General features: G+C 29.1%; 3 protein-coding genes across 5 annotated transcripts in view; 2 read left to right on the top strand and 1 right to left on the bottom strand.

The window, feature by feature from the left end:
• Window positions 1–4206: 4206 nt before the first annotated feature.
• On the bottom strand, window positions 4207–5649 carry LOC102670766 (U11/U12 small nuclear ribonucleoprotein 35 kDa protein-like). The gene is made up of 4 exons (XM_006618822.2): window positions 5410–5649; window positions 5007–5222; window positions 4707–4920; window positions 4207–4577 (listed from the first exon to the last, which is right to left on the bottom strand). Exons 1-4 carry the CDS (start codon window positions 5410–5412, stop codon window positions 4393–4395), a joined length of 618 nt encoding a protein of 205 aa, XP_006618885.1. The 5' UTR covers window positions 5413–5649; the 3' UTR covers window positions 4207–4392.
• Window positions 5650–6687: 1038 nt separating this feature from the next.
• Window positions 6688–8251, top strand: LOC102670632 (cytochrome b-c1 complex subunit Rieske, mitochondrial). 2 transcript variants are annotated; one of them, XM_006618821.2, is made up of 4 exons: window positions 6688–6974; window positions 7309–7461; window positions 7550–7727; window positions 7814–8251. In XM_006618821.2, exons 1-4 carry the CDS (start codon window positions 6770–6772, stop codon window positions 8100–8102), a joined length of 825 nt encoding a protein of 274 aa, XP_006618884.1. In that variant the 5' UTR covers window positions 6688–6769; the 3' UTR covers window positions 8103–8251. The 2 variants fall into 2 exon arrangements, with proteins under 2 accessions (XP_006618884.1, XP_031367860.1); XM_031512000.1 differs by having other exon boundaries at window positions 6694–6860.
• Window positions 8252–8659: 408 nt separating this feature from the next.
• Window positions 8660–18083, top strand: part of LOC102680993 (zinc finger protein chinmo) — a 59433-nt gene continuing 50009 nt past the window's right edge. The window contains exon 1 of one of the 2 annotated variants that reach the window (XM_006618816.2): window positions 8660–9025. Coding sequence is in view for 1 of the 2 variants with exons in the window: in XM_006618814.2 (XP_006618877.1) it covers window positions 15177–15252 (76 nt within the window). In the remaining variant the exon portion in view is untranslated. Of the gene's footprint in view, window positions 9026–15176; window positions 15253–18083 lie in introns of those variants that run through there. The other variant, XM_006618814.2, reaches the window with a different exon arrangement.

The following is an 18083-nucleotide window of genomic DNA, read 5'->3' as shown; positions in this document are numbered from 1 at the left end:
GGGCCCCTTCCGCCGCCTGCCTCCCGCCCCCGCAATCATCCATGGAGCCGAGGTTGTTTGGGAGTGGAGGGAATAGGCGAATTTTGAATATCTCGATTAGGAGAGCCAAATCCCTCGATCGCCAGAGGGAGCTTGTTTACTCCCTGTTATTCTTTTAACTTATCTTTCGTTTCTAAGTTTGCTAAGAATTGGAGATTCTTGGTTGAGAAGGGTATATTGGGTATCCATTTTTCCCATTTCTCTTCGTTAAATATTGTTTTGGAACGTATGTTCGATTATACGAATATGAGTTTAGTTTGAGTTTAGAGTACGATTAATCTAATACTTTTTATTCGAATATTAAATATTGAATAAGTAATTGTAATTCTTATAACGATTTTAAAAATTTTGCATGATTTCATCCTAATGTTTCGATTAATCTCAGAATAATTAAATTATTACCTACGATTAATATCAAACGATTAATGAATTATTACCAACAATTGATATTAAACGATTAGATAATAATTAACTTAATTAATTTCAACATGATTATTAAATTATTACATATGATTAAAACAATTATAATTCAATAGGTATTTCTAAACATTAATATTGAATAAGCAGTTATATATAGTCTTATTATTCCATTTTGAAATTCGATTTAATTTATATATAATATTTTAAATTTTAATATTATTTTAATTATAATTCAATAGGTATTTGTAAACATTAATATTAAATAAGCAATTATATATACTCTTATTATTTCATTTTAAAATTCGATTTAATTTATATATTTTATATTATTAAATCGAACATGTCTACTCATCATGACATTCACAGTTTTGCCATTCACAGTTTCAAGTTAACACAAATGCACACAATTTCCTAGCTCGATGGTAACTATCTGAATTCCCAAAGAGTATGAGCGAGTAGAGTATCCAAGAGTATCCACGGTCATTTAAAAATAGCTATTTATTCAAACGTTATATCGTAACCATTCGCGAATATTTCCATGTTTCTTTCATTTTACATTTATTTCCATTCATGGTTAGCGTCAAAAAAAGAAAATACAGGGGTGTGATTTTAGTGGTTAGAGCGAGTTCATAATAATCTCGAGTTCATAATTATGCGTTTGAGCAGGAGAAGAGGAGAAAGAAAATGGAAGAGAAATTTAGAGAGAAAAAGATAAAAAATGAAAATTACAGCGAATTAAAAAATATCTATGTTTATATACATGTATATATAGGGAAAGGAGGAAAAGCATCTCGAAATATCCGTCGATGTTATTCAGAATATGAATTCTGGTTTCTCGAGTAAAATTTAAGATACGAAATATAATATTCGAGATAAAAATTCGTATAAAATTTTACTTAGAAATATGGCTTTCTTATTAATAAAATCTGTCACGATGTTGCACGCAATGTGATTATTTTTTCCAATCGTGCGAAACGTGTTAATGCAGAGCTATAACGGAATATGTATTAATGCAGAACTAACGAATTGTGGGGCACAATCGTGTTACGAATTGATGTTACGTGCTTTTGCAATTCAAATCGTAGAAAATGGTGAAATTCACGTTTTTCTATCTAACCTGATAATCTAGTTTCTTTTGTCATTGCATTGCGTTTGATTTATTCGATGATATTTTTTATGTAATTCGATCAAGATATCTTCATGATATTTTATTTTAATTATTAAGTTTTTAATTATTTAAAAATTATACGATGAATTTTATTAGAATCAAATTATTTGACTTTTGTTTATTCTTTTATAGATATTTTATTTTTTAAATTTGTCTCTATGTGATCGAATATGAAAACTATGTTCTCCAAAGTTGAAATCCAAAAAACTTTTATCAATATGATATTAAATAACATTAAATTATAAAATAAAAATAAAAAACTAATATTTACAAGTTTCAAGAAAATTTCGATTAGATCCTCGTTCCTTTTTAAGCAAAAATTATTTCTGCATATGTTAGAATGAAAACAAAATTTTAAGATACATTTTTTTTTTGCGAGTAAGTTATTTCTGACGCTGATACAGCTACATTATATCTGTCTTGTAGTCGTTTCATGTTCAACCTCGCCATTGGTGGAAAGTTTACTGCCCACTGGTTTACGTGGACATGGTCACTAAATATACATGTATTTACCCTCGAGCAATAACAACATGAAGTTTGTAGCAATTTCTTCGCTCAAATTCAACGCATACCTTTGGAATACTAAAAATTAATATAATCATTATCGCAAGTAATATACGAAACGTAATTTATTCACTGGCAATGATATATAATTATATATATTATATAAACAAAATATCTTTTAATCAAAGACTATTTCATTTCATTCATAATAATTTTTTAATTTGTTTCGTTAATTGTAAATGATTATATATACTTTTTGATATAATACAAAATTTTAATAAAATTATCTATATATTATCAAATGAAATATAAATAAAATGGAATTTTGTAATATTAAAGAAATAAAAAAGAGATATGATAAATATAGAATGAATAAAAAAAATATATACATATAAATATTTCAAAAGAATGTATAAAAAATTCCTATAATATCTAAAATCATTTTCTGATGAAACGTTAATTAAATCTTTTACTTGTTTCAAAACTAATAATTACTATGGTGAACAAATTAATATGGTTACAATAATACAATATATATTTGAATACATTGATATATAATGATAAATTAATAATATAAAATTCAAATAATATAAATAGTCAATTAAAAGAAAAAACTGCTCGCAAAATCTACACAATATCTTGTATATTCGGCTCTAGCAATGATCACGTACGAATTACTACTCCGGCAGCTGTGTCCGTGAATAAAAAAAGCATTATGCACGCAGCAAATGCTATGTTGTGCAAACGAGAGCAGCGGCCGAGCAGACGAAATAGGAGTCGCGACAAACGAATGTGGGTTGCCCCTCTGAGACCTTGGCGATGGTAGAGGAGACAGAGTGAGAAGAATCGAGGAAAGAGGCTACCTTATCAGAGTCAGCCTGGAGGCTTAAACTTCGTCCGCGTGGCCGACGTCGAACCACGATGCGGCTCCATATATGGAGGGGGCCATGCTAGGGAGAGGGTGCTACAACGCTCGGGTATAAAGTTCCACGACGCTAACGACATCGCTTCACACCGCGCCAGAAAGCTTGAATCCCTTGGCTTAGTCGTTCTGTTGATGGTCGTTGCTGATAAATTGTGCGTACGATGTCTCTTAATCTTTCGTACGCCCGCTCAATTCGAAGAATTTAAGCTCTGTCGAAATTTTAATACGACATTCCGAATATACATCATGAAAATATAAATTTCCAGTAATTGAAAAGTTTGAATAATATTATTTTATTATTATATTTCATTTTCAAACAAAAAAAAAATTTTTTATCCGACTCAATAATGAAAGTTCCATAATAAATTTAAAAAAAGTTCCATAATAGATTTAATTTCATTTAAAAATTAATTTCATTCATTCATAAATTAAATTCGTTATGATTTATCTCTGTACGTATTTGCTAACATACTGAACATTATTAATCATAAGATGTGTCAATTTTTTTCCAATAAAACTATTAAATTAAATTCTCGTAATTTTATCGATTAAATTGATTCAATGTTAATAATTTAAACATAAAATTAAACAATGATCTTGTAAGAATAGAGAATTATGTGATAATTGATAATTTGATAATTTTTACTAAAATTGAAATAGATTATTTTTTATTTTATATTAAAATTATCATTGTTTTTTTTTAACGTTTCTGATTTATTTTAAAATGTTTTTCTGTTTTAAATGTATTATGTTGTTTTCGAAAGTGAATGTAACATAATTCACTAAGAATTTTGGCATCCACTAGAATTTATGCAATGTTAAAAAAATTTCAAATAATTTTGAAGTTTAGAAATGTTTTATAAAAATGTAAATGTAGTAAACATATAATAAAAAAAAAGTATTCTACTGAAATTCGAAAATATTATTTTTGAAATTTATATTATTTCATAAAATAGATTTTATTGAGAAAGTATTAAAAACATGTTTCTTTAAATTTTCTTACTTCTTAATTTTTTATTTATAAATAAAATTTGTATATTTATAATATTTACAAATTAAAAACATTTTTACAAGAATTGTTATATGAAATATTTTGAAAACAAATATTTAATAATAGTAAATTGTTTCATAATACATTAAAATTGTATTGTTCCTAATATCTTTATAAAATACATAGATCTTAAATATTTATATTGGATACAAGTCAAAACTGCAAAATTTACAGAAAAATCTTTCAACAAGTAGTAAAATATTACATGATAATATTTTTAATGTTTCATTTATGATTTTTAGACATAAAATGAAACTTACAAAAATAAGATTAAAATATAAATTTTTAATGACGATGATGATGATGATAATGATGATGGTGATGATATTGATGATGTGTATGATGATGTGTATGTTCTTGATGATGATGATGAGACCTTATTATATTAGGTACAATTGGTTTTTTGAAAGGTCTATCTCTTCCACCAAATCTAAGTTGACCCGATTCCTTTTTACCACCAAAACCACCACCTATAAGATTATATTTTTAATTATATTTAATTAAATTTTTAAAAATTTTAAATTTAATTAACTAACACTTATTTATAATATATATATTTATAATATAAGGTTATAAATAAATACAATATGATTAATTACCAAGTCTTCTTGGTTTCCATCCTTTCAAAGTGCGTCCACACTCATAATCTATAAAAATTTGATAACCTTTTAATGTAGCATCAACACAACGTCTAAGTACTCTTCTAGCTTCATCTTCGCTTCTCATTTCTACAAATCCATAACCTTGAGATAATCCAGTTACAATATCAATTATAACTTTTGCCGATATGACCTCTCCATATTTAGAGAAAAACTAAATCAATGTTTAAAATTATACTTAAATTATATATTTGTTATATTAATAAAAAATATTATTAATATAAAAAATTATTATTATACCTCTTTTAAATCATGTTTTGTAATTTTTGGACCAAATCTAGCAACAAATAATGTTCTTTCTGGTTTTGATTTTAAGCCATGAGGAGATTCATAATGCGCTTGTATTGCACGACTAATAGCTTTATCATGTGGTTCTGTATCTGTACCATCAATACTACCTGCTTTTAAGGGATCATATTCTTTGGCAAATGGACTCCAATTTTGTAATGTATTCGCCTAAAATACATATATATAACATTTTAAAAAGTATTAATAATTTAAAATAAAGAATATTTATGTATTTCAAAACATAACCTTCAAAATTGTATAAATACTTCATACAATATTTCAATATAAAATTAATATTTTAGTTTTTAATAACAAAAATGATTTATTTTTTTATTATAAAATATTATTTACTTACCATTTTTATAGACAAATTACAATAAATATTGACAACAACTATTTAAATTAGAATAAAGATTAGTACTGTCAAATTATATAGTTCAATATATATTTCATATATATATAATTATATTCAATATATATTATATTTTTAATTTCTATTTATAATTATTAATATTTTCTAAAAATGTTTGTTTAGAAAAATACAATATAACTTATATACAAAGACAAAAATATCGAATAACAATATAACATAACAGTATACTATTACCATAGACAAGATAATAGAATAGATTTGACATCTTATATTTGATTTTCTTTTATGTTCTGAAATATCAATTGTAAAAATATTAGAAAATTTATAATAATGTTTAACATATCTTATTTTATACACATATTTTAGCGTAAAATACTATAAAAAAACGAAATATAATAATAAATTTAAATACAATAAATCATAAATATACAAAATTTTGTTTATATTTATAAGAATTTTTAAAAACATTTTTTAATTGTTCAAAATAAAATTGTCCAAAAATTATTAGTTTAAACCTATTTTATTAGTAGATATCTTAAAGGTATTTTAGTATCAGCAAATCAAATAAAAATAAATTTGATAATAGTTAAGACTCGTCTCAATTTAAATATTTATTATAATAAATGTTTATTTATTGTAATATGGATCATTATTATACAATGAATCAATATTATAATTATTATAAGATTAGTACAGTACTAAAATATATGACATAGAGTTTTTTGTTTATATTAATTATTTATTGTAATTTTTTGTGAAATATATTATACAATATAATAATTTTGTAATTATACATTATATATTATACATAATATAATTATTTATTAATATTATTACTATAATAATATTTTAATAATTTCTTCATTAATGTAATTTGTTTTTTAAAAATTTATTTAATTTTAAACATTTATCTAAATATATTTATACATATAAATATTCATATAAATTTTTATCATATATATTTTTAAAGTAATTTTTATATATTTTAAATAATAATTTAGGATTTTAATTTTTTACAAAGAATATAAATTAAATTCATAAAATATTTATAAATAATTATTAAGAATAGTATCTAGAATTTTCTTATAAAAATATGATAATTGTTTCTCATATTGTAAAAGTAATATATGAAACTTTTATATTTCAGAAAATATTATTATTATTTATTATTTGAAAATATTATTATTATTTCTTATCTAAATAAGTTATATTCAATACGTTATTGCGCGACATCTGTATATAATTTACATGAAGGTTGCTTTGCAGAGACATCTGACAGTACAAGTCTTCGACTTTTAGTTGGTATTCGATGAAGTTAATTCGACGTGAATAATTAAGAAAAATGAACGTTGTTGCGAAATCGACAAATTTCTTACCACTTTTAAAATCGACATCTGTCATTTCAAATGGAATGCAACCAGTAACCGGAAGGGGTATTGTAGAAAAAACAAAAATTATTACTAAATCTGACGTCAAGCGAATTCTCGTTCAAAGTTTGCATGAATCTCTTATTACAGGAGCTCTACGAGTGAGTTCAGGAATTGGAGGTTCGAAACTTTTAATTCAAAGTTATTTTATTAACTTTTGTATTTATTTCAACAAAATTCATTTCATATTTCGATTATATAATCATATGCTGTATTCAGTACTTGCATACTTACTGCTAGATTAGATTACTGTTATACCAATTGAGTTTCTAAATATTGCACAAATCTTTTTGCGTTTAGGAACTAAAAAAAAATATTTATAAACTTATATATATATATATATATATATTAACTAAATTATATATATAAACTTAATTATTTCTATTATCTTATTTCATATAGTACAGTATATATTAATTTGAAAGCAAAGATTTGATTGAATTAATTATTGCAGCCAGTTTATTAGCAACGCAGAGGAGGTTAGCACATTCTGATGTTCAATGGCCAGATTTTAGTGATTATCGTCATGAAGCTGTACAAGATCCAAGAAGTAAAAGTAAAGAAAATTCAAGTAACCGCAAATCATTTGCATATCTTATGACAGCTGGTAAATAAATCTTTTAATTCTTTTTATTTTATTTCAATTTTACAGAATAAAATTACATAGAAATATAAATTTTGATATTATTATATAGCAAGTGGAGTTACTGGTGCTTATATAGCAAAATCAGCCATATATGACTTAATAGCTACATTTAGTGCTTCAGCTGATGTACTTGCATTAGCAAAAATTGAAATAAAACTTGATGCTATTCCTGAAGGAAAAAGTGCTGTCTTTAAATGGCGAGGAAAACCTATATTTGTACGACACAGGTAAATATTACTGATTATTTTTTGTATTATTTTTTAAATGATATTTAATTGAATTAAATATAAATTTTTTTTTTATATGATAATAGGACAAAAAAAGAAATTGAAAAAGAGGCAGGAGTTGATATTAAGATTCTTAGAGATCCAGAAGTAGATTTAGATCGTGTAAAGCAGCCACAATGGCTGATTGTTTTGGGTGTATGTACACATTTAGGATGTGTTCCAATTGCAAATGCAGGTGATTTTGGTGGTTATTATTGTCCTTGCCATGGATCTCATTATGATGCCAGTGGCAGGATTAGAAAAGGACCGGCTCCATTAAATTTGGAAGTACCACCTTATGATTTTATCGATAGTAATACAGTAGTTATTGGTTAATATATTAAAATATGTAGTAAAATGATAAATGTAATTTATATCAAATTGTTTTACAAAATTCGATTTTTATTTGTAAATTTTCTCCTAAAACTATTACTGTTGAAATAAATTAAAATGAAATATAAATAAAAAATTTAAATTAATTTATATAATAGTTTTTCTATTTTTTTATTTATAATTAAAGTTTATTAATTTTATCAATTAAATATTATTATATATTATATATTACTATTATATATTATAATTACTATTATAATTTAAACTATTTTATAATTATTTTATTTTTATATCGTAAAAACATATTTTTCTTTTTTAATTAGATAAAATATTCAATACAATCACATATTTTTCAATAATTCGTTCTACTATAATTATAAGATAATGATTTATAAATAGAAAGCGTAATTAAATTTTATAATAAAAGGAGCATTTCTTATTATAAAGATCTTAAAAATCAAATAAATTTTCCCGCTTCCGCGAGACGGCGCCACTGATTCCGGACCAAATTTTCATTTTCAATGCGTGATAAGGACGTCTATGTGACCGACAATCTGGCTGCCGATTCTCTGTTTTCAGTTGCCTTCGCTGCTGGCAGCGTACGGACGAAAGAGTTAAGAGTTTTTCGCGAAAATCGGTTCTTTTACATACATTGTCATCTTCTCGCCGCTTTTGTATATGATGATCCAAAAATCCCTAATCCTACAACAAGTGATTTCGGTGACCTAGTATTTAAAATAAGAATGGAAATGTTTTGTTAAAAATGAATTTTTTTCTCGCATGGTACCGGCATTTAATGATATGTCGCGAAAGGGTTAGAATAATTTTTAACATCTCAAATTAAAAGAAAATTTGGAAAGTTAAGAAAAGGAAGAATTTACGAAAAGCAGAAAGGCGGGAAACGGATGCGTGGAAAACCGATTTTCGTAAGTTTTTATTTGATACATATATTCAATACCTTATAATTTCACTTATAAATCTTATTTTTTTTCTATATTATTATTTTAATATATGCTTGTTATTATTAGTTTTCATATCATGATATATCATGATATGAGTTATTATGATAAAAGTTTAAAATGATTATAAAAAAGAATATGAATAAAGAAAAACATGTAAAATATAAATATAATTTAAATTTTTACAATAAAATTTTTTAATTTTCATGTATTTATTTATAATATTTTAATACAAAAATTTATGTTATTTATCATTATATTATTTATTTTTATAAAATATCTATATTTTTATAATTCTTTTTAATGTTATATGAGAATATAATATAATTATTACATATCATAATATTAAAATTTGTATAACAATATTTTAGAATAAAAAATTATATTTTAATTATCACACAAACATATTTAAAATTTAAGTGACATTATAATAAAATAATGAGATTTTCCTTGAATATTTTACAACGTATTCGATAACCAATCGTTGCTTGAATGGATTTCAATATACAATTTCTCATCGCACAAATTGACCCTTACGACAACCTAGAACAATTGTTTTCGTAACCTTAACGGTGACATATGTTTGTGTTTCTGCATGTTTGGTTCCACTGAGTACGATGACTCTTGTACATTCGAATCATACTTTGCATCCTGCTAACGGTTCGAATAGGAATCTCATAGTTTTTGCGACACCATTTCTGTACCTTTCGATTCATGTAAACAAATATGAGATCGAAACGTTATTATTCTAAGATTGCTTCTGCATATTAAAATTGATTTGCTATCTTATCATATATTTACGCGTATCTATTTTTTATTAATATAAATAATTAATATACATAATAATTGATTCAACTTGATCAATAAAATTAATTTGATCAATAACTTGAAATTGAAATCTATATTATATTTGGGATTCAGTATTGAGCAAGAATTTAAATATTATTTTCAATTAGTAAAAAATATTACATTATTAAATATATTTACAGAGAAATTATTTTAAATATACATCATTAAATTAAATCTTATTTTTTCTTTGCATAATAATTCATATAATATTATACTTATATAATTTTTCAATCTCAAATTATTTCCTATAGAAATATTTCCACTTTCGATCTCTTTTCGACTATATAATTTCATTTCGAATCAGACCAACAATTATCGATATTTTATATACTATTATATAAGATTCACTTGTCTCTCTTCCTACGCACATTAAAGTACTTATTTGTTCATACTCAATGTCTTCGAAAGAGCCGTATTTTTCGTTGCCTCAGTTAATTACCCATCTCGATGACATAGGACAACCTGGTTCAACCAACAAAGGCAATAAAGTTGTTCTTGCTCGCCAGTTCCGTGCACTTTGTTATTCAACCTCGAAAAGCGGTGTCTCTCTGTGTCGATCTGGTTTATTGTTTGCAAAGCCGATGCTTACCCTCCAAGATTTTGAATACGCAACATCGTGAAGCATAGTTGCAAGTGCAAAGCCGCGTTGAGCATTTAGGACATGACGTCCCTCACCCCTATGCCTCCTTTTTTTTTTATCCTATACCTCTATATAAACTGCCGGTGTGCGCGTTCTGGCATTCTAATTCTTTATGCAGCCGGCCAAGGAAATTCATAGTAGGAATGCACGGAAGGGAGGTTGCAAAATCCAGTTCCCCCCTCTTTTTTTTTCTTTTTTTTTTTTTTTTCTTTTCCTTTCCTTCCTTCTTTAAGCTAAGTACGGGAGAAAAGGGAAAGGGAGGGGAAGGAAAGAATGAAGGAGAGAGGCCGTTTTGTGCCCTGCATTCAACTATCGGGACGCACTCGGTTGTGCGTGTGTATGCACACGTAAGTACGCCACGCAGCAAGCCACGTGTCCATGTACTGCCGGCCGGGGAAAACGCGCGAGTGCGTGCGTGCGTGCGCGCTTCCGAAAGTGAGTGGGACACGCGGGCCTTCACGCTGAAGGAGAATCAATAGATGTGCGTTGCATCTTGCCCCTCTTCCTCCCTTTTTCGGCTACCCCGCGCACACCCTTCTCTCTAACCACTGACGACTCGACCTTCGCACGAAAGCGCCCGCTTCTGGACGTACAGCTTCTGTTTTCCTGTACCTCCTTTATGTTATTTCCTCTTAAGGGATGCAATTCACCGCGTTTCTTCTTTTTTTTTTTTTCGTATTTTTAAGAAGAATTTTCTTTATTGAACGGATTCGATATATCGCTTTATCGCGGAAGAAATTTTTTTCGAGTTAATGATTATTCGATTTGAAAATCATAGATTTTTAAGATTTTATAAAAATTAACAATGAAAATATGTGTATTTTGTTTAATACAGTTTCATAATAATTAATTATGCATATATATATATGTAAGAAATTAATGTGTAAATTAGCATTTTTAAATTAGTATTAATCTAAAAAGAATATAATATTGTATCATTAATTTTTAATTCGATAAATCTTTTTTATAATTATATAAATTTTCAAATTTATTTTCACATAAAAAAATATCTTAATTTTTCGAATATAACATAAAAATTTATGTAATATTTTTTTCAAAATTATGTTTATACTTAATCATATAGAATCATATAGGAAAATTTCGATTTTAAAACTAAACAAATCGCTATAATTTTGATCAAAATTCATATCTTTAAGATGGAATCAGCTATTCATGTTGGACAATTTCCACGATTTCATCAATATCATTGATCGATTTTACACATCACTTGCCCTTCTCGTGTCTTATATACTACCCTTCTGTTATACGGTAGATCTTATCGACTTGAAACTATACACGTAAATCAAGATACAGAAGTGGATAAACAGCAATCGCTGTGTACTTTGACAAAATAGAGTGACTTCGACCCTATGCTTGGATTGTAGATTCAACGTCGACATTAGTCGGTTACATCGATTAAAAATATATGAATACCTGTTCACAGGACAATCATTTCGTACGAATAGTGAATTATTTAATCGAGAAATTGTTTAATGCTCACTTTATTTTTCTCTCTAATTCATTCTTCTATATAATATATTTTTCTCAATAATTGTTATATAGAAAAATTTTTATTTATGTTAATATTCATAAAAAAACACAATTTATTTTTTAGCATAATTTATTATAACATGATACATTCTGTACGTACACAAATCGATTAAATCATTTAATGTTATTTATTCAATACAATTATTACACAGTATATTTGATTAGTTTGAATTTATGTACCTAATTATTTTTTCCAATTAACCTTTAAAGGTTATCATAAATGAAACTTAATTCCAAGCAAATATTTTCATAGAACTTTTTTCGATGACAGTTTTTAAGAATTAATAAAAGTGTAAAAAAATGTTAATTCATAGAAAAAATTATTTAAAAAAAAGGCAAATTTATGATTGAAATTAAAAATTATCTATTTGTTGGAATTATGTATCAAATGATAAAAATTGATTTATCTAATATGTAGTAACAATCTAAAACATGATATAAAAAAAGAATTGATTGACAAGATTTTTTTCACTTCGCTCGCGTTTTCCTGCAATTGAATGCATCGCAGAACGCATAATAACGCACGTGTAACAACGTATCCCGCGTATTTATTGATCTATCTCCTCGCGTTTATCTGTATACCGCAGCCTTCAAGTTCGGAGGGTTGCACAGGGTGCAACCTTTCACGCGAGTGTATACATATATATATATATATATATGCACGGAAGGCCAGCAACAGGGTTACTACGCCAACCTCACAACGGTTGGCGCGAATCTCCTAGACGAAACTAGTTTACGAACTAGCTTCGCCCATTTCACGTTACGTTTAATCTTCTTCTTTCACCGTTCTCAACATGCAACCAACTCCTTTCAACTCTCTACTTTAAAAAAAAAAAAAAAAAAAAAAACAAACAGACTTAGAAAAAGTAATTATCTTTCAACGTGAAATCATCGAAAGTGCAAGAAGGAATCGACCTGTTAAAAGTTGCATCCCGCAACAAGAAAAGGGAAAAGTGGATGGAAAGTCGTTCGAAAGGAGATCGAAGCAGAGGGCCGTGAAAAAAGCGGTGAAAGCGAGCGCGTGTAATCGTAATACGCGCGCGAAGCGTATTTGAGAAACGAAGAAAGCTCGGGGGAAGGGAGGGTGAATGGGTTAGACGAAGGAGAGAGAGAGAGAGGGAGGGAGGGAGAAGTGGAGAGTAGAGGGCACAGGTGAAAGTGAAGCGAAGGTGGTCGAGTTAGAGCGGTGTTTGGGAGGGTGAAAGGAGGTTAATGATTAGTTCTTCCGAGGTNCATCCTTGGCCAGGGATGAAAAATATATAACGGGGAGGGGGGATCGCGGTATGCGAAACATTACCTTAATTATCGAACGATTCCAGCTATGCGAGTTGTGTGGGGGGAGGGGAGGGGGGAGCGAAATAGGGGATCGCGATGCGTCGCGTTTCATACGGCTGTTCCGTTGAATTTTTATTTTTTGGAGAATGAATCGAGGGGGTTGGGTTGTATCGATATTTTCATTTTTGGGTTGATTTCGTTCTCGTTTAATGCATTGGAATGTTTATACCTTTCTACGAAAGATATTTAACAAAATTACGATGAATCGTTGAACGAATGATTCGTTTATGTTTAAAATTTATTATCGTATTTTTGATGTCAGATATAACTTATTTCTTTTTTCGTGGATAATACATTTTTATACGATTGGAAAATTAAATTTTTATAAACATTAAAAAAATGGAGTTTAAGATTTATCTTATTCTTCGTGAAATCGTAAAATTATACTTTATAATTTAAATAATTAATAATTTAAGATTTATATAATAATTTTGATTCTTTTGTAATTTGTATATTATACAAAATATCACAAAAGAATATGACGAATTAGGAAATCTTTAATTTCGTAAAATTATACTTTATAATTTAAATAATTAATAATTTAAGATTTTGATTCTTTTGTAATTTGTATATTTTACAAAATATCACAAAAGAATATGACGAGTTAGAAAATCTTTAATTTTGAACAATGAAAATGCACACAGAAAACACATAAGGATAATTAATGTGTGTATGACAGAAACTGTCGACGCGTGAAACAAATGTTCCTTCTGGAATCACTGGTTAATCCGACTAACAGAAAGCGCTTGGCGTACGCATCTCCAATGCACCAATTGAAACGATTGAAAAATACCTATGAGCTTATCTTATACATTACAAGCAATTTAAGCAGATTCCCAACACCTTTCCGTTTCGATACCTCGAAGGGAACCTCTTCCCCGCATCTGTTGATCGAAATTTCAATCTAGATCGATGATCCTTATTCTCAAAACCAATTCAATCCGCGATCAAACGCATATATTTTTCGTTCGTAGATCCGAATGGAATATCGAAACGAAACATACGAAACACACAACTTATAAATTCTCCAAAACGATCGTATATATACGTCGACAAATGTAAATCATCGTCTATTGCATAGCAACGGTGTGTATTTCGTCGATTCGACGCGTCGCCATTTCGTTCCATCCTCTTTTCCTCTTACGCGCTGGCCAAATTATCTTATCGATTCAGGGAAAGAGCTCGCCTTTGACCGGTCGGTTCGCCATTCGTGAACAGCGAATAACGAGTTCGCCTGACCACGATAGTACTCTCACACGTAAAAAAAGGGAGAAAGAAAGAGAGAGAGAGAGAAAAGAACGAGGAGAAGAAGAAAAAAAAAAAAGGAAGGAAAAGTTGAACACGCTCGCCCTTTGCAACGTCAGCCCTGGCCGCCCTCGTAACGGGCCGAGGATTTTCTAGCGAAAGTGATGGCTGTGGCTGGCCGGTTGCTGCTTGCGTAGGAAAACTGACTCCGGGGGTGGTTGTGCGTCGCTCGAGGTTGGAGGCGGTTGTTCCTCCACCTTGAACGCGAGCCGCTCGAGGTGGCCGCGGGGGTGGGATGGCAGCCGAGGCGGGGGTGGATTCGAGAGAGGGGGTGCGCGGTGGGGAAAGGGGGAATCGGTAACCTTGCAACCCTCTTGCGTACGCGGAGGAAGGGGAAGTGACAGGAATCCCGGGAGGAGCGGTGGGTTATGGGTTGAAGGCAGTCGAGGGTGCAGCCGCACGGGGCGGCAGTGACGGGCGTGACGTAGTCGGAGGAGGATGTACGCCCCTGTCGGCGAGGGCCACGGCAACCAACAACCATCCCTGGTCAATTCATGGTGGCTTCATCCGCCAGGTACCAACCGTGTTCATCTGTTGTTCACATTGCTTCCCGCGTTTTTCTTTTTCAAATTGCGAAAATTTTCCTCGAGATCGCTCCATTCTTCTTCTTCTTCTTCTTGCTTCTTGGGAGGATCTTAGGACAGATGTACTCTTTCGATCGACAGAGAAAACCCATGGATGATCGAATTGTACGCGTATACACCGAGAATGTTAGACGGTACGAGAATTATACGGTGTTAAAATTAACGTGTTAGTTTTATATAATGAATTATGTTAACGTTTGGCTGGCTCCAATAACAACATCTGCTCCATACTGGATGGACCAATTTTTCTGCGACATTTGCGTCGATATCATATTTTAATAATATTCTGTTATTTTATCCATTTTCTGATGATTTTATATCATAATTAATGATTAATTTGATGATATAGTATTTAAGATGTGTAATGGTTAGAATTATTTTCGAATCGTTTTTATAATTTAAATCAATTATCACATTCTGTAATGAACGTTCGAATATTTTCGAATGTATATGCGTACTTATGTATGGCTGCTTTGTTTCGATTTTCGTGAATTAGAATCGTGTAGTTGGTGGTGATCCATGTCGATCGTGATCGGTTACAAGAATATGGAGGAAATTGGATCAGGAATTGGAAATTGGTTTAATTATAATACTTGATGGTTTGTGTGAGTGATACGTGGATATAAGTTGCACTTGTGTTATTCATTTTAGATTTTTGTTATTAATTGTTGCAAAAATGTTTTATTTAAATCTGTTGAAATGTTAGAAAAGAATTACCATATGATCTTTATCCTCTTTATCTTACATTTAAACTCATTTTACAAAAGTAAAAATGATCGTTTTTATTTTTCTATCAATGTTTAAGAGACTTTGTAAAAGTCAGAGTTACTAATCCATTGAAAATCATTTAAAATTTCGAGTAAAGTTATTCAAAATTTTATTCTTTATATAACCTCGAACATTTGGCGCCATAATTATCTGCGTTTCGTATTCGAATAATAAATTAACGAAGTAACTTTATTCCTAACTTCAATCGTTAAAATTTTATTCGTATCTTCTTTAAAAATCTAATTAAAGTTTGATTCTCTTTTATAATTTTCCACGAGAGAACGAGATTTCTCATACCTTTTAATTTTCCACATTGCAAGCTTTTTGTATCCAAATTATTCCACCGTCAATTTCTTTATTTTCCCGCTTCGCTAGGAGCAAAGGTTCCACTCCGCGCATTCCCATTAACTGTTCATTTCGGTATAACGAATAGTCTCATGCGCGTTTCACGCTGTGTCACCGTTATGTACATTTACGGTACTCGTACACCACTCGTTTCCTCGATAATCTTATGCAGTGCATGCACGTGCTACGTGCACCTTTCCTGCATGCATGTGCAGTACGAGTAACGGTGCCTGATGAAAAATCACGTTTAACTCGCGATTCCAAAATGAAAAGGCGCACGCATTCTATTTATTCCATCTGTTTACGATTATTACGATTCTCTCGATCCTCAAAAACTCGACCAACTGTTGTTATATATTTCGCCTTGAAAGGCTATCTTGTTAATGACTTTCGTCCTAGATACGTATTGCCGCGCATTTATTTTACAGGAAAAAAGAGAAACTGTTACTTCAGGAATCGTTTTACTTGCTTTCTTCCAATTTTTGATAGAATATGTCGCAATAAATAATGATTGTTTTCTTTTGCACGAAGTTATTTTTTCATGTTTTGTTCCAAAGAGAAAGTTTTTTTGTATGTGACTTTTCAGGTAGATTTTTGTTGTTTATTGTTTATTAAATTAAATATATTATATAAATGATGTAAATTATAGTATTAAAAAAACGTTGGTTTTATGACAATTTTTTTTTATTTGCTAAAATTGCTATTTATTGAAAAATATATTACATATTGCTTTCGATGATTATATTTCGTTTCATTCTTCGTCAAATAAAAATTTCATAAAAATACTTTCTTCATATATTTTTTTTCCTTTATTTGATTGCATTTTAATAAATTAAAATAATTTGGAAAACAAAAAACATTATTACGATTTTTTCAGTTTATTCTTTAATTTAAAAAAGTTTATTGAAAAATATAAAATCAAATCAATTAATTATTCTCTCTTCTATATTTAATTATTTCGATAAGAGCGATAAACATGTATAAGCATTTCTATTTAGAAATTCCAGAAAAATTAAGAGAACTAACGAAAATACAAAAATTAGGTCAAAATTAAAAAAAAATAATCATCATAAATTAAACATTTATTAAAAATATTATCATAGATATCAATGATGCAAAGCAATTTTTCATTATCATAATCGATACGATATATAAGAAATTATTTTACAAATTCAAAGATAAATTGAGAAGATATAGAAGCAGACATGGTAAATTGTGTTTAAAATGTAAGATCAACACGGGGAAGACATCAAACAGTAGTACAACTCGTCGTCTAAGAGAACGAAATCCTACAGCTGAGGGCTGTTTGCTCCTTGTTCCCCCCACTCTTCGAATTCCCGTGAAAATTCTCGGGTTTGTGGATCGCACGAATTTCGTCATGGCGCGTCTCGCTTCCACGCTCGATTTCGCCACCGTTTTCCCGCGTCCTCGTGGCACCGATTCTCGCGCTTCACGCCTTCATGAACCAGCAAATAGTCGTAAAATACGCGCATCGATAGGCAGATCGGCACGTGTCAACAACTTGTGCACGTGCAACCCTTCAACCTTGTTCAATTTGCTTGAATGTACTTGCGAGAACGATACTTTTATAACGTTCTTAAAACGTTTCTAATGTTCGAAACGATTTGACAAATCAATGAACCTAATC

This window comes from Apis dorsata, unplaced genomic scaffold (genome assembly GCF_000469605.1).
Source record: "Apis dorsata unplaced genomic scaffold, Apis dorsata 1.3 scaffold_376, whole genome shotgun sequence".
Lineage (NCBI taxonomy): Eukaryota > Metazoa > Arthropoda > Insecta > Hymenoptera > Apidae > Apis > Apis dorsata.
Note: the sequence above shows the minus strand (reverse complement) of the source record. Positions and strands in the feature narration are given on the sequence as shown.

Bases quoted from the DNA above. Each gene is read 5' to 3' on its own strand.
- LOC102670766 (XM_006618822.2), bottom strand. The intron at 4,921-5,006 runs GTATAATAATAA...ACATTGATTTAG, and splicing joins CAAAACATGATTTAAAAGAG to TTTTTCTCTAAATATGGAGA. The intron at 4,578-4,706 runs GTAATTAATCAT...ATAATCTTATAG, and splicing joins ATGGAAACCAAGAAGACTTG to GTGGTGGTTTTGGTGGTAAA.
- LOC102670632 (XM_006618821.2), top strand. From the start codon at position 6,770: ATGAACGTTGTTGCGAAATCGACAAATTTCTTACCACTTTTAAAATCG. The intron at 7,462-7,549 runs GTAAATAAATCT...ATTATTATATAG, and splicing joins TGCATATCTTATGACAGCTG to CAAGTGGAGTTACTGGTGCT. The intron at 7,728-7,813 runs GTAAATATTACT...ATATGATAATAG, and splicing joins CCTATATTTGTACGACACAG to GACAAAAAAAGAAATTGAAA.